The 25584-nt window shown below is 37.9% G+C and overlaps 1 protein-coding gene across 1 annotated transcript; it reads left to right on the top strand.

Moving 5' to 3' along the window:
* Positions 1-303: 303 nt before the first annotated feature.
* paqr4a (progestin and adipoQ receptor family member IVa) lies at positions 304-25584 on the top strand. Its single transcript, XM_060902265.1, has 3 exons — positions 304-2025; positions 14376-14594; positions 20060-25584. The coding sequence occupies exons 1-3, from the start codon at positions 1836-1838 to the stop codon at positions 20491-20493; spliced, it is 843 nt and encodes a 280-aa protein (XP_060758248.1). The 5' UTR covers positions 304-1835; the 3' UTR covers positions 20494-25584.

Below are 25584 nucleotides of genomic sequence, written 5' to 3'. Positions count from 1 at the left end.
GTATTTCATCACTGTAGTCCTTCCATAGAGGAGGAACTGATCCGGATCATCAGCGCTTCCTACGGCTTGCAATTATTACTCATTACTGATTCGATTCTTTTGAACCCGCTCGTTTAAATGAGTCAATAGAGCGAGTGAGTTTTGATTCATCCAATTCATCAGTCGATTTGACCTAAAACGTTTTTCTATCTTAATTACGAAAGAATAATGTGTGATAGTATAACAAAATGCGCTTTTATATGAGCAAACAAACAAACAAACATGATTTGTGCTTGCGAGTCGAATCACTTGAAAGAGTCGTTCAACAAGACGGAACAGATTCGTTGTCGATTCGTTCATCGCTGCACCGACTCGAGTGTAAACCGAGTGATATGGACGCCGGTAGAGAAGATGGCAGAAGAGAGGTGTTCGGGGGATTTTAGGCAGATTGGAGGTCGAAATTTGCTTCGAGGATAATCACACAGGAAAGTGGGATCCTGTGACTGTGTGTTTTTGCGCCAAGTTCCTTTCTCCGGAGTGAAATCAAGCGAGTCGGGGAGTGTGTTATGGTTTTTGCCCGGCTCCAGTTCGGCCCATAGCGGCACACAGAACCGGGCATGACCGGCGGCTTTGAACTGTACCACATTTTCTGACTTCTTCATTTTTTTTCTGTAGGAATATTGATTAAATCTCACGTCATGATTTCGCCAGTTTGACCGAATCCGCTAGCTTTGGGTTAGCAAATGCGGCTACATCTTACTGTTAGCTAGCTATGTGTGTGTTTGTACGCGTGCGCGCGTACCTGCGTGCGCGTGTACGTGTGTGTGTGTGTGGAGAGACAGCCCGCTTATGACTGGATGTGATTGAATGGAGATTTATTTGGTATTTTCTTTTTATAAAAGAATATTTTTGAAGCGTTAATATTTATGAGAGAGCGCGTTAATGAAGCTAATCTCATTCAATTTACATCGGAAACTTGAACTAACTTGATCAGATTAAATAAATAAATGACCTCGGTATCGTTCCGTAAATCACTGGAATGAGTTATAATTGTTGGTTAATTACCGTGTTATAAACGGATAATTAATTTGTGTTCACCGAAATCAACTCTTCAGTCCTTGCTACGTTTTATTACTTTCGTCACTAAAGACTTAAGATGTTGTTTGAAAGGTTTTAAGTGGATCTGAGGTCACGGTGAACAGAATAAACTTGAAGGTTGTTATTTATTAGTATTATTCGTATTACTAGCATCACCACAGCAGGTGCCGTGAATGTGAAGTCAGTCAAGCTAAACGGATGACAAAAACTTTCCCGATTTCATTAAATTTTAAAGTTTTTTTTTTTAAATCAAACTTGCCAGCCAAGTGGGTAGTTTAAAAAGGAAGGAAATAAATAAATAAGTCAATTCGAGTAGAAAGTAGTGTTTTTTTTATTATTTTTATTTTATGAACCGTCCTTTCGTCCCAACATGCTAATGTTGCTAATCAGCGTTTATGCAAATGACCGTGAGGCGCGAGCTCGTCAGGAGTCACAGGTTAGCCTGTAGCTAGCTGTCAGAGTTAGCGCTCTGCTCTGTGGAGATGTGTGAGGTTTTTCTTTGTAGGTGACAGGTGACTTTCTTTCTTTTTTTTTCTTTTTTTTGTTGAAAACAAATCAGTCATTTGATATACTTGTGGCTGAAGTCAGAAAAAAAAAACAGCTCGATTCGTATTTTTTTGGTAATTTTTCCTCATCCGGCTTTTCCTCAGCTCACCATGGCCACGGGAACGCGCTCCACCACATCCCCATGCACGCGCACCTCTCACCAGTGTGTTTAATTAGCCCAGACTGGGAGATCCTCCAGTGTGCTGTGTTGTATGTGTGTATGTGTTTTGTGTGCAATGGCCTATCTAAATGGACCCAGATTACTGGACTGGGCGAACTCTCCTCCTCACCTCCAGTTCAATAGATACGTCCTGACCGGATACAGACCCATCTCCTCCATGCAGGACTGCATCAGGAGCCTGTTTTACCTGCACAATGAGCTGGGAAACATCTACACACACGGTGAGTGTAACAACAGCCTGAACAAAACCCAGAGCAAAAGGTTTCGATGCGTTATCACAGCTTGGAGAAAATGCACTGCATCCTTATTAACTCCATCGACTCAAAGATTTTTTGAGCTTCAGCTTCCTGTGCAGGCTTCTGAAAGATGTTAAACCAGTGCCTGCTCATTACACACTGTAAACACTACTTAAACATTTATTATTCATGCGACACGGTGAGGCTGGGTTCAGCGAGCGGTCTTAATGTTTAATTCAGAACTTCAACATGTTGATTTACACACTTTGGTTTCAAGGGTTGGACAATGTGGTAGAAACATCACATCATGATACTTTCTCGATATTTTTTTCTTTTACTCATCCTTGATTCCACTTCTTTTGGAATGGAAAGTGTCAAATGTAAAGAAAAAGGACTCAAAAAAGTCCAAAGATTTTTTTTTTTACATTTAAATCTCATCTCATCTCATTATCTGTAGCCGCTTTATCCTTCTTCAGGGTCGCAGGCAAGCTGGATCCTATCCCAGCTGACTACAGGTGAAAGGCGGGGTACACCCTGGACAAGTCGCCAGGTCATCACAGGGCTGACACATAGACACAGACAACCATTCACACTCACATTCACACCTACGCTCAATTTAGAGTCACCAGTTAACCTAACCTGCATGTCTTTGGACTGTGGGGGAAACCGGAGCACCCGGAGGAAACCCACGCAGACATGGGGAGAACATGCAAACTCCACACAGAAAGGCCCTCGCCGGCCACGGGGCTCGAACCCGGACCTTCTTGCTGTGAGGTGACAGCGCTAACCACTACACCACCGTGCCGCCTACATTTAAATATAATACATATTTAAAAAAAATACACAAATGAATTTTAAACTGAAATACTTTGCCATCAGGGGCTGGATGATGTGCCAAAAACATCACAACATGATACTTTCTTGATATTTTGTTTTGATATTTCATTTCTCACAAAGGTAAAAAAAAAAAAAAAGTCCACACGTGTGATGTTTTTGTTTCATTTGAAATCAATTACATATTGATGATAAATTATTTAAATTCAAACCTCTGAAAAGTGTATCGTGACTGTCCTGTAACTCAGCAGTGTCATATGGCAGCTCGTTTTCTATTCAAAACGGTTGGCTTCATTTATTCACAATTTTTTTTCCATATGGAATTTGCAAGTAAAAAACAAGTTTCTGCGTCACACCTGAGACACATCAGCCAAAATAAACTCCTTTGGCTGTGTCTTAGCTTTCTTCATGATGTGAAGCCCTATTTGGATGGGATTAGGTTTAAATATAGACCTGTGTGAGTTTGTTTATGTCCAAAATCATCCGTGTTTATGATTTTCTTCATTCTCTCAGTCTGAGAAAATGACACACTGAAATATCATCTGCTTCATTCTGTGAATTTCTCAGAAAAACGCTTTAACTCCTGTTACGTGAACAGATTTAAAAATGGTTTGTTCTTAAATTAAGTCGAAATTAATAGACTGAAGTTCAGGCTTGTGCTTGTCATCAGTTCTACACTGGACCTCATTTATTAATCTGTTAGTGAAGTTGTGTGTAAATGTTTTCTGGTCAAAATGAACTAAAAATAATCACACCACGTTTGCAAAAAATTACAAAGCACGTTCACAGCCGGTTCCTAACCTCACACCAGTTCTTCGCGTCTCGACAGCCAAAGAACTGGCTCTGGGCCAAGAAAACTGGCTCTAGAGTTGACAAATGGGCACCAACACTTTGCTGGTCTAGAACTAAGAATTGCTTATGTCAGAGGCTGGAGGTGGGACTATCACGAATGACATGACCAACTTTGTGGCCGCTATTTTAAAAAGGAAAAAAAAAAAAAACAGAGCTAGTGGAGCGTCCAGCCTGACTAATCCAGTAGTTCCCTGTTGGTGGTGGTGTTGTGTTTGGTGCTAGCGTTGCTGGGAAAGTGCGAATGTATACAGACATACACAGTGACGTAATGACGCGGCTCTATGGTGGCTTGCTAGCTCGTGGAAAAGCAATCCAGTTCTTAAAACATTCACAAGTTGAGCCAACAGTTAACCAGCACTAACCCCATCACCTGGTTCGTGTTGGTGGAAAGGGGAGCTGAAAACAACAAAATGCTGACAAAACTAAAACAGTGAAAATGCACCTGCTAAGCACGGCATGCGCTAAGTCTTCCAGTAACGCAGCTGAGCCACTGCAGCGCATCACCTACCACAGACACACACTGACTCCTCCTCCTTTTATAAGGCACCATTACTTTTGTCCTGAACATTGAACGGCTAGTCTTAGTTGTCTTCATTTATCTTATGGATGAATTTTGGATTCGTTAATGTGAAGTGACTGAGAGTCACAAAACGGTCATTAAATTGATGTGAAATAAATAATAATCGCTTTAAACTCGAAAGTGTAATCGGGATATAAAACCACAGGAACTCATCGACACACGATTCGAAGGAAATTTTAGGAAATTGAGTACGAATTCATGATGTGACTAACTTTTTTAACAGACTGTGTGTTTAAAATCTAAAAGCTGTACAGATAACTCCAGGTGATGCCAATCGTGGGTTCACGGACGTGTCGGTAAAGATGGCGTTATGAATCCAGAGGGAGCGCTCGCTGTTTAACGCTCAGAGCACTAAACACAGATGACATTTGAAAGGACGTGGGGTTTTGCGTGAGGTGTTGAGATCCTCACAGATGTACAGGCTCCAAACTGCATCATCCTGATTTAAAACACTGACGAAATTTTGGAGTTTTGTTGCACAATTTCACTTCTCTCCATATTTCATTCTATGCATCGCTGAGTTTTACGCAACAGATTGCTTTGAATATAAAAGATGTTCTTTTCCCTTTGAAACATCAAACTGATTTATAATTGATTATTATGCATGAGTACAAACTGCTGAGGAATTTTTTTCTAAATACTATTTATTTATTAACCAGTACAAATATATTTCAATTGGCCTGTTTTTAGGCAAATAAAATCAGTAAACATGCCAAAAATTTTCAGAAAAAACCCCAAAAATATTGCAAAAAAAACTTTTTACATTTATTTTTTATTGTTTACAGTGATGTGGTAAAGTTGATCTGTCTATATGAAATCGAGATGTGAAAAAATGCACTAAATAAATAAATAGATCAGGCAAGCAATAAATAAAGAAGCATGTTAAATAAACCAAATGCAAAAAAAAAAAAATTAACAGATTTTTTTTTCAGTTCATGTAATTAATATGGGTTCTGTCTTATGTTTATTAATTTAGATTTAAATTTATTTACTTATTTATTTATTACAAATACAATTATTTTATTTAAAAATTAATTCATTGCAAATAAGAGGCTTCAGCATTTCTCTAAGTCTTTCAAGTTTATGAATTTGTTTAAGTTTATTTAAAGTTGATTATTTGTTTATTTATTTTAATATTTTAAAATTTCATTTTTATTGCAAATTTATATTATATTTAATTTTGTTAAAGTTTCTTTTTTTATTTTATTTTGCAGTTAGCTATGAATGTAAATGAGAAATTTCAACATTTGCCAACTTCTTGCAGGTTTATTCTTTTATACTTGAGGATTTTTGTATTTAATTTTATTTTGCAGTGTCACCACGACTTCACCTTCATCTTTTCGATTTTTTTGCCTCTTTTATGTCGAGTTTGATGATGCGTTAAAATCTGTCACATTCGCTGCATTTTCTGTTCTCTGTTCTGCGAGCGATCACTGTGTTTTTTTTTTTTTTTTGTCATGCGAGCAGGAAAAGTCCATGTTTAAATGAGTGACGCAGCTGAACTTGAGCCTCATGCTGACGTTGCTTCAGGAAACGAGAGAATAAACGCATTGTGTTGCAGGATTTCTTTCCTGTGTGGAGAAAAACGTTACTTTTTTTAAGCTCATGTTGAGATCAATGATGATTTAATGAGGCTTAATGAACGTATAAAAAACAAGATATAGTTCAAAACCGATGAGCCATAAATCTGTAAATAACGATTAGCTGAAGTGTGTGTGTGCGTGTGTGTGTGTAAGCAGATCTAGTGTTTTTGCATGCATTTTGTTTGAACACACGCTTCAGGAGCTCACATTTGCTTTCCACATCACCAGGCGGATGTGGACGAGAGCAAAACTCAGAGTCCCATGGATTTTTTTTTTTAGACTTTCTGTTTTGTGTTGTTCTGGAACATGGAACAACATTTCCGACATGCCTGGTCTTTCATGATTAGAACGTTTTAAAGTTCCTTAGAATATGGATAAGACAGACAGACAAAGATAATGATCAGTGTAGAAGGATGAATAATTACATCTGAATTACATCCAAAATTTCCATCAATATTCATGCAGGGAAAGTTCCTCGTATTCAGAGTTGGGTTACGCAAATTCTGGACTCCACCTTCAGATTATTAAAATCACCTGTGTGTTGTAGATCACATTTCCTAGGGTTCAAAGTTTCAGAGATGCCTACTAGTACGGATTGGCCGTATTTTGTACGGAAAAGTTACGTAAATACGATGTTACGGCAAACAGTGTTATTCTGTATGGAATTATTATAAAGTCTTAAAAAATTCCAGTGAGTTGTTTTTAAATGTCCAAGCGACTTTTTCAATCCATGCACGATTCACGGCTAGGCTATTTATTTTTACGACAGCCACACATGCTGTGTGTGACATGCGCAGATTCCGCACATTTGTTCGCGCTATTTTCAATACGGTAGAATGGTCGTGCATTACACCCAGTCAAAAGGGCAATGGATACGCGCACTGCAAACTGTGTAGAACTGACATTAACATCATTATGTTAATGGTCGCGATGACTGCAGCTGGCATGTCAACTACAAAAAAAACATATGGAGTATGCTGAAATGGCGAGTCAGGCGGAAAGTAAATCTGGGGGTATCCAGCAGTTTTTTATGAAATCTGTGGATGAAAAGACACGGAACGTGACACGTGCTGAAGCGGTGATGGTTGACCTGTGCTTGGAGTTGAACTTGCCGATTAGTGCCATGAAATGTGAGTTAAACTTATTCAGTTTCTTTTTACATGTATGATTTTTATTCACTGAAATATCAAACACTGGCTGTACTTCTTTAATTCAAAGTCTTTTCAGTGTTGCAAGTACAAATATACATGTAGTATGATCAAAAACAGAATTTTATGATTAGTACTGTTGGGATTGTGGCAAAAAATTGATCATTCCACTGTTTTAAATACAATTATAAATGTCATTTTATTCAATGTCTCTTCTGAAGCATTATGCTGAAGTATTTATATATTGGGACATTAAGATAACAATGTCGGACTCTCTTTGGCATGAAATAAGAAATTTTTTTTTAATTTTATTAGAATTCGTTAACAGGTAGAACATTTTGCCAGGCAATATAATATAATACTTTTGAGGAGTTACATTCAATACCAATGATTGGTAGTCAACCGTAATGTCTGCAAACAGGGAACACTATTGTATTTATAAAAATGTGATATATTGTATGCTCTAGAAATTTGTTGAGTGGAAATTCAGTTGAGATGGCTGCTCGCATTTTGTTTATTCAATTCACACAAAACAGTTCTTTTTAATAATTTAAATGTTAAACATATTGGTATATATACAGTGGGGCAAAAAAGTATTTAGTCAGCCACCAATTGTGCAAGTTCTCCCACTTAAAAAGATGAGAGGCCTGTAATTTTCATCATAGGTACACTTCAACTATGAGAGACAGAATGAGAAAAAAAAATCCAGAAAATCACATTGTCTGATTTTTTAGGAATTTATTTGCAAATTATGGTGGAAAATAAGTATTTGGTCAATAACAAAAGCTCATCTCAATACTTTGTTATATACCCTTTGTTGGCAATGACAGAGGTCAAACGTTTTCTGTAAGTCTTCACAAGGTTTTCACACACTGTTGCTGGTATTTTGGCCCATTCCTCCATGCAGATCTCCTCTAGAGCAGTGATGTTTTGGGGCTGTCGCTGGGCAACACGAACTTTCAACTCCCTCCAAAGATTTTCTATGGGGTTGAGATCTGGAGACTGGCTAGGCCACTCCAGGACCTTGAAATGCTTCTTACGAAACCACTCCTTTGTTGCCCGGGTGGTGTGTTTGGGATCATTGTCATGCTGAAAGACCCAGCCACGTTTCATCTTCAATGCCCTTGCTGATGGAAGGAGGTTTTCACTCAAAATCTCACGATACATGGCCCCATTCATTCTTTCCTTTACACGGATCAGTCGTCCTGGTCCCTTTGCAGAAAAACAGCCCCAAAGCATGATGTTTCCACCCCCGTGCTTCACAGTAGGTATGGTGTTCTTTGGATGCAACTCAGCATTCTTTCTCCTCCAAACACGACAAGTTGAGTTTTTACCAAAAGTTCTATTTTGGTTTCATCTGACCATATAACATTCTCCCAATCCTCTTCTGGGTCATCCAAATGCTCTCTAGCAAACTTCAGATGGGCCTGGACATGTACTGGCTTAAGCAGGGGGACACGTCTGGCACTGCAGGATTTGAGTCCCTGGCGGCATAGTGTGTTACTGATGGTAGCCTTTGTTACTTTGGTCCCAGCTCTCTGCAGGTCATTCACTAGGTCCCCCCGTGTGGTTCTGGGATTTTTGCTCACCGTTCTTGTGATCATTTTGACCCCACGGGGTGAGATCTTGCGTGGAGCCCCAGATCGAGGGAGATTATCAGTGGTCTTGTATGTCTTCCATTTTCTAATAATTGCTCCCACAGTTGATTTCTTCACACCAAGCTGCTTACCTATTGCAGATTCAGTCTTCCCAGCCTGGTGCAGGTCTACAATTTTGTTTCTGGTGTCCTTTGACAGCTCTTTGGTCTTGGCCATAGTGGAGTTTGGAGTGTGACTGTTTGAGGTTGTGGACAGGTGTCTTTTATACTGATAACGAGTTCAAACAGGTGCCATTAATACAGGTAACGAGTGGAGGACAGAGGAGCCTCTTAAAGAAGTTACAGGTCTGTGAGAGCCAGAAATCTTGCTTGTTTGTAGGCGACCAAATACTTATTTTACCGAGGAATTTACCAATTAATTCATTAAAAATCCTACAATGTGATTTCCTGGATTCTTTCCCCCCATTCTGTCTCTCATAGTTGAAGTGTACCTATGATGAAAATTACAGGCCTCTCTCATCTTTTTAAGTGGGAGAACTTGCACAATTGGTGGCTGACTAAATACTTTTTTGCCCCACTGTACCTCTTTATAATGGAAATGCGCATAAATTAATGTTACTGAAAGTCATTCCAAAATACTGAAAAATGTTTTCAAGAATACTGAAATTCAAAATTTGGGGTAGGCATCTCTGAAGTTTTTTCTTGAGTATAAGCATCTGGGGTTTTATACAAGTGTCCCAATCAAATACTCACCTTTAACCCCGAAGGGATACATTTATAAATTCATATGTTTAAAATTTATATCAGGTATTTTTATATTTCTGTAAAAGCTGCTTTGCAACAGCATCTACTGTTAAATGTGCAATGCAAAAAAACTGACTTTAAAAAAATCTGGGATAGAAGATGCAGACTGTAGAAGGAAATTTAGAAGCATTTATATATTTTTTGCTGTTAAAAGCAAGAGAATTAAAAGTAAATTAATTAAAAAAGATATTTACAATGATGTATGAATGAGAGGATGGATGGTGAGCTCTGAAATAATAAATGTAATAGGAGTCGAGTACATGACTGCATGAATGTTCCTAATTGTAATGATCACATTAATTAACAAAATGGCTTCCACAGGCTTATAGAATAGCACTTGATCCAGCACATAGTGTTATTTCTCATTTTATTACCTCTGCCAGCTTCGTGGAGAAGGTTATGTTGTCGCCTCCGTTTGTTTCTTTGTTTACAACATAACTCAAAAAGTACTTTATTTATTTATTTATTTATTTATAAGCTTTGCCACAAAGGCAGGGCGACCCCACAGAGCGTAGCTCCACTATGGGGACCCAATCTAAAAAAAAAAAAAATTGATAATAGTAATTGACAACAAAGATTATAATAATAGAAAATTTACAACAAAAGAAAAAAAATTACAACAAAGCAATAGTAATACTAATAATTAACAACAAAAGCGATAGTAAAAATAATAACAAAGACGATTATAATTGTAGTAATTAACAACAAAAACAATAATAATATTAATTAACAACAAAGACGATAGTAATAATTAACAACAAAGGCGATCACTAATTTGACGACACGTGTGACACTTAATGCATATAGATTTAAAGGACTGAGGGACATTTACATTATAAAATTGTTCAGTAATATTCATATAGTACTCGTATAGTTCCTTCTTGACCTGGCTTAGTTTGGTTATAGTCTGATATGTGCAGGTAAGATGTTCCATACTCTTGCAACTCTGATGTAGTAACTGTTTTGAAACGTTACAGTTCGTGATGTAGGAACCTTTAACAAAGGACCTTTGGCAGTATTCCTTGTTGTCCTTCTAGAGATGTTAATGGAGATGTTAGGGTCGCTATCAACTGCTAGACGTTTGAAAAGATAAACTAAATCCAAGTACTCGAGCCAATAAGTTATTGGAAGTAGTCCAAGCTTAAGGAGTCGATCTTTATAGCTGACCTCTGCTCTGAAAGGCAGGGATAGGATGTATTTGGTTGCCCGTCGTTGAACTCTTTCCATGGTGGTGATGAGCGAGACAGTTTGAGGGGCCTAGACTTGAGAACAATAAGCAAATATGCTCCGGATCAGAGTGGTGTACAGAATAAGACGAACAAAAGAGTCGTGGATACCAATTGATGATCTTCTTACAAACCCGAGCATTTTATTTGGTTTGGCCATTACTGTGCATACATGGGTTGTCCACTTGAGGTCAGATGACACAAGGATCCCAAGCATTTGTATACTTTACCTGATCATCATTTAGATGATAAGATGAATTGACAGACTCAGTGTTCCTTGTAATGGAAAGAAGGCAACACTTAGAGATATTTAAATCCATACGCCACTGTTTGCACCACTCACATATACAATCGAGGTCCCGCTGAAGAATCACTTCATGTTCTAAGGTCTTAATGGTCCGATAGCACTTGGTGTCATCAGCAAACAATGCAACAGATGTTGAGGAGACAACTTGAGGAAGGTCATTAACATAAACGAGGAAGATAAGAGGCCCAAGTATTGAGCCTTGAGGAACTCCAGATACAACTTTAAGTGGTGGAGATGTAACACCAAGAACTGTAACCCTTTGGTAACGATCTGAGAGATAGTTCTCAAACCATTTCAGAAGATTACCACGGATCCCAAAAGATTGGAGTTTCCAAAGAAGTAGATGGTGGTCTACCCTGTCAAAGGCCTTGGCAAAGTCGAGATAGATGGCATCAGTCTGCACTCTTTTGTCAAGCAATTTGCCAATTTCATGCAGAACTGAAAGAAACTGAGTTGTCGTGGATTTCCCCTTTAAGAATCCATGTTGGAGTTGATGTAGCTTAAAAGAGATATGATCGATGATTTTATTGTAAACACAGCGTTCCATTACCTTTGAGACAAGCGGTAGTAAGGAAATTGGCCTGTAGTTAGAGACTTCATTAGCTGGGCCATTCTTTAATATCGGGACGATGTTCGAAAGTTTCCATTCGGCTGGTACCTTGCCTAATGTTAGACATTTACTGAAGAAGGAACGTAGTGGTGTACGTATGTATAGTGCACAGCTCCTCAACAATCGAGCTGGTATCTTGTCAGGACCAGTAGCTTTTGTTACGTTTAGCGATAGTAGGACGTCTTTTACATCATTTGAAGAAAGTTGTAGATCATCTATGGTGTCAACCAAAGGAGCTTTTACAGCTTCAGATGGTATATGGCTTTGATAATCTTCAGGATTCAGCGGAGACTTGAGTGTAGAATAGAAGTAGTTGTTTAACAAATTTTCCACTTCAACAGGATTATTAGCAGCTTCTTTGATTGTTCTATTGTCACTTTTCAAGACCAATTTGCAAGGTACACTTGACTGTTTAGATGTTGATTTAAAGATAGACCAAAACTTCTTAGTGCTTGATTTTAACAGAGTTGGTAGAGTTTCAAAGAATTCCTTACGCTTAAGGGTGATAAGTACCTTAGATTGTCGGCATAGTGTGCAAAATCTTTCACGTAGATTAATTGTAGTTTTAGCTTTGGCTTTTCTCCTAGCATTCTCTTTCTTCTTTAATAGATGCTTAACTTCACTGTTGATCCACGGGGGAGAGCAGCACCTTTTGATCGTCTTCGATGGAATGTATTCTGAAGCAGCAGCTAAAAAAATATCACTCCAGCACTGCCAATCTGAGTCGATGTCAATATTAGATGTCGATGATGGCGAAAGATCAGCAAATGTTAAAGAAGCAAAGAGACTGTCCCAATCGGCGTTTTTATAGTCAAAAACAGTTCTTGAATCGTGTGAAGAAATCGTTGCGTGTGTAGTGAACAGATTTTGAGGAAATGTGAGGAATAATTGAGGAACTATTGATTAGATTTTGATGCAAATCCGGACATGTATGTAAACACAGTAAGCATGTTGTTATTATAGACTGGATGTTCTAATCTGTGGCTTGGTGGAGGTTTGCGCTCTACCAAGTGCCCTCCTAGTTTTTTTTTTTTTTTTCTTATCATGCTCCAAATTTTACTTGTGTGCACAGCTTAATGAAGTCAAAACTTTCTGAGATACTGTGCATGATGTTTTTATCACCCTTTTAATTTGCTGTTGTTAATTTGATGTGCTCTTCTGTATAGGAAACATGCACATGGTTTGAAGGATAATCTGACCAAGCGCTCATCTGCTATGCTTACAGAGAAATCATCATTTTATCCATAAAACATTCTGTCCTTGAGAAAGGATTAAACTGCATCTATTCTGATGTCGTCCCTGCAGGAACAATTAATTATTCCACAGTGTCATGTTTATGTATTTAATGTTGTCCTCTTTCAGGGAATTTATTTACAGCCAAAAACATACATTTCAGTGTGACATGTTGTGGTCAAGCTGCCAGACTGGGGCTCTGGACTGAACGCTGCTCCGAGCCCGTGTTGAAAGAGATCACGATCATAAACTCTGCCCACATGTGCATAACTCTTACATAACATCTGTCTAGGACTTAACTTTGTAGTTACGTCTGAGGTCTGAATACCGACGCGTATGTTTTCAGTATTAACTCCTGTCTATGTGTACTTAACTCTGCTCAAAACGTCCATCTGGTGTGCCATCTGATCCGTACGCCGCGTTATCATCATAATCGACACAAACGTCCGCGGTTTCCGGGATGATTCATCACCTCAGATTCCACTTTTGTTCACCTGTGTCCTTTAGTGTCACTGTTTAAACAGAGGAGGAGAAATAGAGCTAACACACACACACACACACACACACTAATAAACATGTTATCTAATAGAAACCTCTATCTAATAAATTGGGTTGAGTTTCATTAGTCTTCCTAATGCAACAATATCTGTGGTCTCTTACACACACACACACACACACACACACACACACACACACACACACACACACACACACACAGGTTTGTCTTTGTGTGTTCTATATTTAGCAGCCCAGCTGTGGGTTTCTTCTCTCAGGGAAAAATAAACGCCTTAAAATAGATATACTGGATGGACGGCATGGTTTTTACCTGCCTCGGAAAAATCGTTGTCCATTAGGAGCTCGGGTTAGAGCACAGAGTGGCGGAGAGAGAGAGAGACAGATTAGTGATGAATAATTCAGAACAGAAGGCAGTTTAGAACATTTATTTATTATAAAAGCACAGTCATTTCTAAACTACTGTAAATGAAGCTAAAGTGTGACATCATGTTGCGTTAAAGAACACTAAAATATGTTCCGAAGTTAGCATCACGCTGTGCCGGCTTTCGCACAGTGCTGTTGAATTCTGGATTTTGATGCTGGAGACTCCTGACATAAATTTCAAAAAATAAATGTCTCCACACAGAAAATGTCACCCTTTTAACATTTGTTTATTTGGCGTGTGTCTGAGATTTGCTGTGATTTGCAGCTGCACTAGTGTCCGAGCTGCTGTTCTAGAAAATTAATCAACACCTTCTGACCAATCAGAGTCCAGAACTTGGCAGTGCTGAGGTGTGTAAAGGTTATTAATGATTTCTGTAAGCATTGCACTGTTCCACTCATCTCTATAACTCTGTGTGTGTGTGTGTGCACATTGTGATTATTCAGCTTAAACCATAAAGCTCAGCATAAGCTAATCATCGAGTGCTCATACACACACGCGCACGCCTTACATCATAGTGCATCATTTTTTTGCTTCTTTCTTTCCTTCCATCCTCCATCTTCTTCAAGGCTCTCCTGCACTGTAATCATCTGACATGTTTACGTGTGTGTGTGTTGTCGACAGGCATCCCTCTGCTGTGTTTCTTGGTGCTGCTCCCCCTCAACATGCCTTGGTCTCAGATCAGTGTCACGTGGCTGGGCGTGGTCCACTTCCTGGCCTGTTTGTCTCCTCAGCTCGGCTCCGTCCTGTATCACCTATTCATGAACCACGAGGGCGGAGAACCCGTCTACAAAAAACTACTCACCTTAGACATGTGTGGCATCTGCATGATTACCACGCTGGGTAAGAGCCTCAGCACCGACCGTGCATTGTTTATTATTATTTACGTCCATAATAATTACAGATCACCAATATTATACATTTATTTACCTGTCTTAGTTTTTGAAAGAATTGAAAGTCTTTAATTCACATTAATGAAGTAAAAACATGTATCCGTTTCACCGCGTCAGAGCACCCTTTAAAAAGAAGACAAAAAACAAAAAGGCTGATCGGTCTGAAGAGGTTATTTTTGATATTTCCTTTCTCACCTGCATTTCCTTCTTGCTCCACTAGAGGGCAGCCATGTAAGTAAAAGACAGAGAGCACGCACTGGTCATGTGATCACAGGATTCACCTGCACTTGTGAAGTGACTGATAATGAAAGCTTCAGATTGCAGCAGCTGTTAAATGATGTGAGGAGAATGAGGCGACGGAAGTCGGCCATTTTAGCTACTTCATGATGTTTCAGTCGATCATTTCCCCCCCAGGACAGAGATGTGTTTTTTCAGTCAATCGCTCAGCAGTTGCCACCCTGTAGTGCTTTTTCAAAGATGTTATAATTTATATGTTCACACACAGCCAAAAACTGAATATACAATGTTTACTTTGTGCGTCCACTGCCAGCTGTCTGCTCTACACGTTATTATACCCCAACAGTTCTATAACGGACAACTGCATAAAGTGCGCAGTTTGTATATTTTAACTCGGTACCACTTCTTCGTTTCTGAAACCAGTACTGTTCCTTAATAATATTCCATTGTTATGTTAAAATGTTTTTAACTGCATTTCACAGTTAAACTCCTTCACACAGAAATCACTTACTCTGTAAATATAAAGTATAAATATGATAAAAAATCAATCTGCTTAAAATCAATTTCTTTACCAAGTTCAATTCCAAACCTCGCAAGCTGTTACAGTGTTCAAGATCTGATGTGTTTTCTCAGATACCCGAGACACCATTTTTTTTGGCTGGTATCGGCCCGATACTGATAACGAGACTGATGCTTTTACTAATACTGATCCTGATAACAATAATGATACTAATAATGATACTGAGACAAGTAATGATAACAATACTGATGATAATGGTAATGATACTTATGCTGATAACGATACAGAAAACAATACTGATACTGATGCTGATAATGATACTGATAACAATAATGATAACGATGCTGATACTGATACAGATGCTGATAACGATACTGATAACGATAATGATGCTGATAATGATACAGATACTGATAACGATACAGATACTGATAACGATGCTGATAATGATACTGATAACGATACAGAAACTGATAACGATACTGATAACGATACTGATAATGATACTGATAACGATACTGATAATGATACTGATTCTGATAATGATACTGATAATGATACTGATCACGATAATGATAACGATACTGATAATGATACTGATAACGATACAGAAACTGATAATGATACTGATAATGATACTGATAACAATACTGATAATGATACTGATAATGATACTGATTCTGATAATGATACTGATAATGATACTGATCACGATAATGATAACGATACTGATAATGATACTGATAACGATACTGATTCTGATAATGATACTGGTAATGATACTGATAACGATACTGATAATGATACTGATAACGATACTGATTCTGATAATGATACTGATAACGATACTGATAATGATACTGATTCTGATAATGATACTGATAATGATACTGATAACGATACTGATGATACTGATTCTGATAATGATACTGATAATGATACTGATAGTGATACTGATTCTGATAATGATACTGATAACGATACTGATAACGATACTGATAACGATACTGATTCTGATAATGATACTGATAATGATACTGATAACGATACTGATAACGATACTGATAATGATACTGATTCTGATAATGATACTGATACTGATTCTGATAATGATACTGATAATGATACTGATAATGATACTGATAACGATACTGATGATACTGATTCTGATAATGATACTGATAATGATACTGATAGTGATACTGATTCTGATAATGATACTGATAACGATACTGATAACGATACTGATAACGATACTGATTCTGATAATGATACTGATAATGATACTGATAACGATACTGATAACGATACTGATAATGATACTGATTCTGATAATGATACTGATACTGATACTGATAATGATACTGATACTGATTCTGATAATGATACTGATAACGATACTGATAATGATACTGATTCTGATAATGATACTGATACTGATTCTGATAATGATACTGATAATGATACTGATAACGATACTGATAACGATACTGATAATGATACTGATAACGATACTGATAATGATACTGATTCTGATAATGATACTGATACTGATTCTGATAATGATACTGATAACGATACTGATAACAATACTGATAACAATACTGATTCTGATAATGATAATGACAACGATACAGGTACTGATAACAATACTGATACTGATAATGATATTGATACTGATAACGATACTGATAACGATATTGATAATGATAATGAGACTGATAATGATACTGATAACGATAACGATACTGATAACGATACTGATAACGATACTGATAACGATAATGAGACTGATACTGATAATGATACTGATAACGATACTGATACTGATAACCATAATGATAATGATACAATTTTCTGAGATATAATGTAAATAATGATATCTTTAATAACAGTTTAATTATTATTTTAAATAATTGCGCACTGACTGGGAGCAACTGATGTATTAAAATTTTGTAGATAATCTTTAAAATTGTCAACTTAATTTTATTCTCTTTTTATAAATAAAAAAATTTACAACCTTTAAAAATATAAAAAATGAATTATATTTAAATGTATTATTAATAAAGAATAAATTTAATTCATGACTTTTTTTTTTAATGCTGCTGTGAGATGACCTCATCATCCAGTCCCACAACGTCATGGTGAATCTGTAACACGCACTCGCTACATCACACCATCAAGCCACACCTCTTTTTTTTCTCTTCCTCCTCCTCCTGCTGACTCTCCGCGCTCCTCTCATGCACTATTATTAGTTGTTTTTTTCCCAGGTCCAGTTTTAGCTCTCTAGTACCGATTGATTTGTCTTCCTCGATTCCAGAACCTTCCTCTCTGTCATGTCGAAACGTCCTCTCTGATCGGCGGATAAGAAAAAGATGAGCATGGGTTTGTTCAGCATAAACCCCGAGGCTTTTATTCAGAGCTTTGTCCCCACAGTGGATGAAAATCCATTAGAATAAAAGTTCTGGAGGCGTTAATTGGGTAAAAAGCAGTACTGATCAAATAAAATCAGGGAATTCATTTCTAGAATTAAATCCTTTGGAGGATTTGCACCAAAAAATCAGTGCATTCATCGTCACCACAGCACAGACTGCACCGCAGCAGGATAGTTATTTTGCTATAAGAGCATGTTCTAAAGTTTTATTCCTTTCATTATTATTATTAGTAATTAAATCGAGAAGCTCGACATGTGTTGAACTTTCAGATCTCTAGGACGCTGATGGAAATGACTTCACAAATATAAAACCTGCTTTTAGATTATATTAATACACACACACATTTCCTGAAATGACTTTGAAGCTGCTGCAGCGTTCAGCCTCACACTCTCCTCTTTCCTCAGCTTCCCTCACCTCCGTCCCTTCCAGCACAACAGAAGGTGTGTGTGTGTGTGTGTGTGTGTGTGTGTGTGTGTGTGTGTCGCCAGTGGAGTTTTCCACCAGGGACACGCTCGACCTTGGAAGCTGCAGCCGTGTAGCTGAAGAGATTTCCGTGGAGATTTACACTCCAGTTCTCTTCACACTCCGTCCTTTGAGTCATTCAGCTCGCTAACTCGCTAACAGGGTGAAGCAATAAAGGTCCATCAGCTGTCATGAGCAGATGGAGGATGTGGCTACGCAGAATAATAATGATTAAAATCAGGAAAATGATTAATTAGTGATTACACATATAAGCTGTTTGAGCCAGCCTGAAGTTCTGGGTTTATTTACGGTGAAGATTAAAACAGTGATTGAATAACAATCCTAATTTGTGTTATTGTTATTGGTCGTCGTCAGGTCAATTTATATCAGCGACATACCGTAAATCTGAAAGATACATCTATATTTATGTGGGAGAAAGTTCCTTGTATTCAGAGTCGGGTTAGGCAACTGCTTTAATGGATTTTCTGATCTCTCACATTCTGATTATTATGTATACTTTGAGAAGGACTTTTTTTTCCAATAGCATCTGTATTTCAAATTTGTTTGCGGCCAGAGAGCCCTTTAGCTCTAAAATAAATTCCACAAACCCCCTCAGAACCACATATGATATTTGAACTGCTCATTCGTTGGTATCATGAAGCTTTTTATTCCTGACAAACCATAAAAACTCCACATGTATAATAACTCAGGTCATGGTAGGTTGTCCTTTCCAAAAAAAAATCACAGACCGCTTGGCTGTGCTTCATGAACCCCAAGTCAAGAACCGCTGGTCTGGACCACCAAACTCAGGAAGCAAAAAAGCACTGGAGAAGGAGATAGCGTTTATTTTTTTTTACTGTCAAATGTGATGCGATGCAACATAAAAGCAACAGATGATTTAAAAATAAAAAAAAATACTATGATATACTATAGGATGTTTTAGAAGTCTAGTATATTGCCAATATATTGTTGTATGAACAGTTCTGCTTGTAATGATCACATTAATCACTGATTTAGTTTAAATAAGACGGCCTCTTAGACTCATTCATCAGCAGCACATAGACTAGCACTTGATCCAGCACAGCTTGTTATTATTCGTTTTTCTGTTTCATGCTCTGACAGTTATCTCTGTACTCTTTGAATTAATGGAGGCTTCACTTAACTCTGAATACGCCTCACTTTTCTAGCACTTTCAGTTTCGAAAATAAATTCCCTCCCTGTTCATGTTTAAAACTTTGAACTGAATCAACCAGCTATAAGATGAATTGTGGCTTTCTGAAAAAAGGCAGCGGGACAAGACAAAGCGGTTATTGCCTTTTATAAGGGAAAGTGCTATCGTTCCCAGAGTGCATTGCGAATAATGTCATTGATTCAAACACACTGTATCGTGTATGTATTTTCTCCAGATCAGTTTTCGAATGTTTTTAGTTTCTCAAAGCCTGATTTCAGAGTTGTTAGAATTCGCAAAGTGATCTTCTTTTCAGAAAATGTTGGACGAATACTGTGATACAAAATGGTGTCGCATCAGTTAACATGCTACTGGTTACATGATTATATACTGATTTTTGGCTTTCGTGTTGGGATTCTGGACAATGTAGTTCTGAAATGAAAAGTCAGACTTGCGATGTCTTTGGGAGCGTGTCTCATAGTTTAAAACCTATCGCTAATAAACGGATTCTCGAAGGAGGATGTGTGTATCTCCATACTGGATCAGCATACTGTTTGACCTGTATGAGTCATTATTTTTCTTTTTCTCCTCAGGTGCTCTGCCCATTGTCTACAGTACCTTGCTGTGCTACCCGTGGCTACGCGGCACCGCCCTGCTGGCCTACATCGCTCTGTCTAGCTACGCCATTTACTGCGCAGTGACGGCGCGGAGCAGCGTGCGTCGTTTGCGCTCGTTTGCCGGCCAGGCGCTCTTTCGTTTCTTCTTCCTGGGTCTGCGGTGGTTGGGCGTGGGCGGGGGAAGCCCTACATCGCTCCGCCACTTCCTCACCATGGAGGCGCTGGCGGTGTCGGGCGGAGTCATCAACATCGCCCGTGTGCCCGAGCGCTTCTGCCCGGGTCTCTTTGACTACTGGTGTAACAGCCACCAGATCATGCACGTGCTGGTGGTTGGCTCCATCCTTTCACTGCACTGGGGCGTCCTGGACGACCTGCTATGGATAAACACCTACGACTGTCCGGCAGACTGACCTCCGATTAACCTCTGACCTCTGGGGCGGGGTTTTCCAAGGAATCATACAACTGGACTGGAGATTTCTTTCTTTTCTTTTCTTTGGTTTTGTTTTTAGAATTTGACATGCATCAGGTTTTCTTTAGACTCAGGGAGGGGTCACGAGCTCTGACATTTGACCTCTGACTCTTGTTTTTATCCAGGGGGTTTGTGATTCATAGGATTCATTTGCAAACTTGGATTCCTATGTAGAGCTCTGACCTTTGACCTCGGGGTGCAGATTATTGTTCATCCTCGCAGTTCAACATGCATTAAGCACTGGGGGGGGCAGGGAGTGTGTGTGTGCGTGTGTGTGTGTGTGTGTGTGTGTGTGCGTGTGTGTGTGTGTGTGTGTGTGTGTGTGTGTGTAACACAACATTTGACCTCTGACCTCAGTTTCTGGGGACAGTTTTAATTTTTAAAATTTTTTTTTGGGGGGTGGGCATGGACTTGTATGTTAAAGACATGACAGATCGTCATGTGTGTTCAGAAGTTCAGGCGTGTCCGTGTCCTCAAATGCAAGAACGTACTCCTGGAGTTGCTGGGAGACAGACGGATTGCGTACGCACTCTGAAACATTATATATATATATTTATATATTTACACCAGCCTTCAGAGCATTAACTTTAGGAACCCTGATGTTTTTTGTTTTCGTGTGGAGCTGTTGAAACGGGCGGCTCAGAAAAAAATGTTTGCATCGCACAATGTGCATTTGCATTGTACAGCCACTCATCGCTCACAGCAGCTGGTGGAAAGCATGGCTTCTGGAAATGCACGCTCTGCTCTGAGGCTACACACACACACACACACACACACACGATGCACTACTATTGTAAAGTAGTGAAGTCCACACTTGAATTTAAGCATAAAGATATATTTAAATAATTATACACATCCACATCCACCTCTCCTCCCTCGTTATTTTATCATCGCCGCGCTTTCTACATTTTTTTGTTTTGTTTTTGTTTTTTTATTTCCTGTCTTTCTGTTTGATCCGAGGCAAAGGGAAGCGGTCACTCCTCCTTTGTTTGCGATTTTGATTTGTGAGGTTTACAGGGATTATGGTGCTTTTTTTTACAATACTGAGGAAGAGAATTTAAAAAAAAAAGACTGTATTTGCCAAACAAGACGCACAAAATTTCTCTTTGTTTTATAAGTGCCATTTTTATCTTGCGTAACATTCAGCATTTTGGAGTGTTCCTTTTTCGCAGGGTGTCATACAGCACTTATTTAACCAGCATGTCAACATGTAGGCGCTCTAATGACTCATTTTTATGCTAACTCTATATCCATATCACTAATAGCTGCAGTGCAGAAAAATTAGCCATATATGTTTTCGCCAAGTAAGGTGGTTTTGTTTTTGTTGTTTTTAATTACAACAGCTGTGATTACAGACAAGGAGTCATGAACTAGGAAATATTAGCAGCGGACCAAACCGAGTACTTGAAAAGAACGAATTAATGTAAAATAAATAAATAAATAGCCATAGTTCTGCGATGAAGCAGCTCGGCTTCTGGAGCAGATCCTGTGTTTCAGTTTCAGCCAATCAGCTGCCTTTATGCAAATTATTCAGCTGAAGGCAGCTCATCAGATCAGAGTCTAGCTACAGCGCTCGAGAAAGGAAACAGTCTTTCATAGATTTTGTTTTATTTCCTTTTTCCGGCCTGATGATTTTGCGTGCTGATGAAAACAGAATACTTAATGATGATTGGACGGAGAAGTGAAGTGTTTGTTTACTCTGCTCAAGTTCACAGTTAACGTTCTGATTCCCTGGCAAAAAAGTCGTCAAAAATGGTAACATGAAACGCCACTTAAAAAAAAGCGTTAACTAAATCATTCAACTTTCCTCTGTTTCAAAGGTAACTGTCGCCATTCAGTTACCTTCATCACTTATTTGGACGTTCTGTAAGGAACAAATCTTATGTAACTGCATGGTTACAAGTTTTAGACGTTATTTCCACTAGAAGTGTGTTTTTATATTTCACATCTTTACTGGAGCACGACCAGGAAAAACAATCCAAATAAATTCACAGAGGACCTCACAGGTTCTGTTACGACTTTTAGATGACATTAATTATTTTTTAAATTAATTTAAAATAAATTGCGAGCAAATATAACCATATATGAGTAGATTTGGTTTCTCTAATCAGTTCATACAATAATTTCTATATTTTTTATGTTCTTTTAGTGTCAAACGAGCAGAAGTATTTACCAACGAATTACCATATATTCTAGAATAAAGTGCTTACCATAAATACACTAAAAAAAGCTCATATCACAATCCTGTGCCATATAATCCATAAAATATAGTAATTAAAGATTGTGTAATGATGATGTGTAAATGGAAAATGATAGTGATATTTGGATAGTGGCTTTTCTTTTCTTTTCTTTTTTTTGAAGATGTAGCTTCAGATTTTGCTCTTTGCACACCAGCTAGCTTTCCCAAACGTAGACGAGAAAATCCTTGAACGCGTATGACGTTTATTTGCCAAAATCATCAGCAGTGTTCTGAGATCGGTGTCTGTTTGGTGTCAAGCCAAAGTTTACATCTCGATGTGGGCGATACGGTGGAAAATACATGTCCAAATAAATGTATGTTTATTTTCAGATTACGCCAGTGAGATCAGACTTGTTCTGATTGGATGTGCCAGTCATGTACTGATAACCAGTTGTACACCATATTGGAATATTCAGTTGTATCATGGGATTTTGTGTAATATCAAAAATATTGGAACCACGCCTGGATTTGGCTAGTTTTGGACAAAAAAAAAGAGTTTAATGTGATACGAAACACTAAACAGTCTGTTGATATAAAAATCTAATATCTGCACGTGCTGAAGTGGGTAAAGCGCACTAAGGACGACTGAATCCCTTCACTTTGCTAAGCATTTAGCATCGTCCTGTCCAACATTCATCACCACTGTGCTGAGCGTAGATGTATATTTTATTTTACAATCATACTCATTTTAAGTGCTGATTTTTTTGTTTACTTTTCACAAGCATTATCGTTTAGTTTGTTCATATTGTGTGTAGTGTTTATACTGTTTACACGCTACCTTACATGATTTTAGATGTAATATGTATTTCACCAGTGATAACTGAACGCATGTTTGAAGATTTCTATTAGTGACTGAAAATCACTTCAGAATTTGGGGTGTGGATTAAAAACGGTTAGTGCATGTTAATTATTCGTAGACATGTGACTCGTTTATACACTGATTGCTAAGTGAAAGATTCAGGGCCTTGATTAACATCGTTACACACTGAACCCTCCTCACACGGCCATCGCAGAACACGTGCACTATCACTGGGTCGAGGGGATTCCATGATGCGAGCGAGCATCCTCCAGGCTTACTTGAAATCGTTTCACTAAAACTAACCAGTCGTGATTGCGGAAACAGCAAAATGTCCACTTTTCAGCAAAGTGGAAACTTTTTAAAACTCTACAGCCAGTCAGGTGCATTTATGCAAATTATTTAGCTTAAGGCAGCTCATCAGACCAGAGACTGGGTGGATAGCTCGAGATGAAAGATTACATAGGGTTCTCTTGTATTGAATTGATTTTTCTTTTCTTTTCTTTTTTTTTACTCTCTCTGGTCTGATTCATGAGCTGACATGGTCTGTTTATTAAAAAAAAATCCACAATGAAATCAGACGGTTTAAAATTTGACTGGACAGTGAAGTCCCACTATAAAGCAAAATATAAAAACATGACACTGTCATATTTATTTATAAATATGAACTAATATGATTTATGAATAAGAGTAAATTGAAATGAAATAATAAATAAATATGAAGTAATAAATAAATATGATTAGTAGTGAAATAATGACTACTCGTTAGCATTAAGACCATGCATGTTACGTGAGCTGACCACTTGTGATCTAGTATAATGCGTAAGAAAACATAAGTTAGAACATTTCTAGATTTTTGGCTAATAATAGCTACTTAAGCATAATTCTGGAAAATTTTAAACAGCCAAAGGAATTAAATTATAATTCTAACAAATTAATGAATAATTTGTTAATTATTAAAATCGGACTGATGTTTTAAGAAGCAAGAGAAGTGACACGGACGAAGCGCATGTCGATGTCAAATATATCGATATATTATTCGGAAATGTTATGTGCAAACCTATGCTACACTTTCATGTGCAAACTCAATAGGAATTAAGCGTTAGACAGAACTTCGGTTTATTCTGATGGAATGAAGCTAAGGTTTGTCCAAACGCGCATGTTGCCATAGTGACGTTAAGTCAGTAGAGTAAACGTGGCAATATTATTTCGTAGATTGAAAGTCGATTAAAATTAGCCTTGTTTAAATGATCCTGGATTATTGAGTGAGCTCGCTTTGTGGAAGACCCCGCCCACCAGGAGCTCAGAGTAAACGTGAGTTCATCACGGTGTCGCACTTTTACATTACGCATGTGCAATATAATTATTAACGCTGATACACTGTACACAAATCAGCCCAGCTTACAGCTTCAACACAGGTGTGTGTGTGTGTGTGTGTGTGTGTGTGTGTGTGTGTGTGTGTGTGTGTGTGTGTGTGTGATGAAATGGAGGCAATACAACAACAACAACCACAAAAAATGTACTGTTTCTTTTATTTAAGGTTTTATTTTTTACATTTATTTTTAACAACAAAGGGCTTTGGATCAATGTGAATATCATTATCGAAAACCTAATGAATAATGTAAATGTGTAAATGTAGATATGTGTATATGCATACGGTGTGCACACGACACACACTAATATGTTTTGATACGCATTAATATATAAAGCAGAGGTATACAAAGAGAAGGTGTGGAACTTGAATGTGTTTTGGGATTAAAAACGGGCATTTATACTGTACTGTAAATGAAAAAAAAACACAACTTAGCGCCATAACTTTATTACGATCATTTATATATAACAGTGTGATGTCATAATACAGAACTGTAGATAGAGACATATGGAACGTAGTCATGATGAGGCATGTGCCGATGTTGAAATCACGATAATTGTTATGATATCTATTATTACAGGAAAAAATGACCTGTTTAAAGACCAATAAACTTTATTTTTCTGAA

Source organism: Neoarius graeffei, chromosome 20 (assembly GCF_027579695.1).
Source record: "Neoarius graeffei isolate fNeoGra1 chromosome 20, fNeoGra1.pri, whole genome shotgun sequence".
In the NCBI taxonomy this organism is placed as follows: domain Eukaryota; kingdom Metazoa; phylum Chordata; class Actinopteri; order Siluriformes; family Ariidae; genus Neoarius; species Neoarius graeffei.
The sequence above is the reverse complement of the archived record's forward strand: the minus strand, read 5'-3'. Positions and strand labels throughout refer to the sequence as shown.

Bases quoted from the DNA above. Each gene is read 5' to 3' on its own strand.
- paqr4a (XM_060902265.1), top strand. From the start codon at position 1,836: ATGTGTGTATGTGTTTTGTGTGCAATGGCCTATCTAAATGGACCCAGA. The intron at 2,026-14,375 runs GTGAGTGTAACA...TGTTGTCGACAG, and splicing joins GGGAAACATCTACACACACG to GCATCCCTCTGCTGTGTTTC. The intron at 14,595-20,059 runs GTAAGAGCCTCA...TTTTCTCCTCAG, and splicing joins CTGCATGATTACCACGCTGG to GTGCTCTGCCCATTGTCTAC.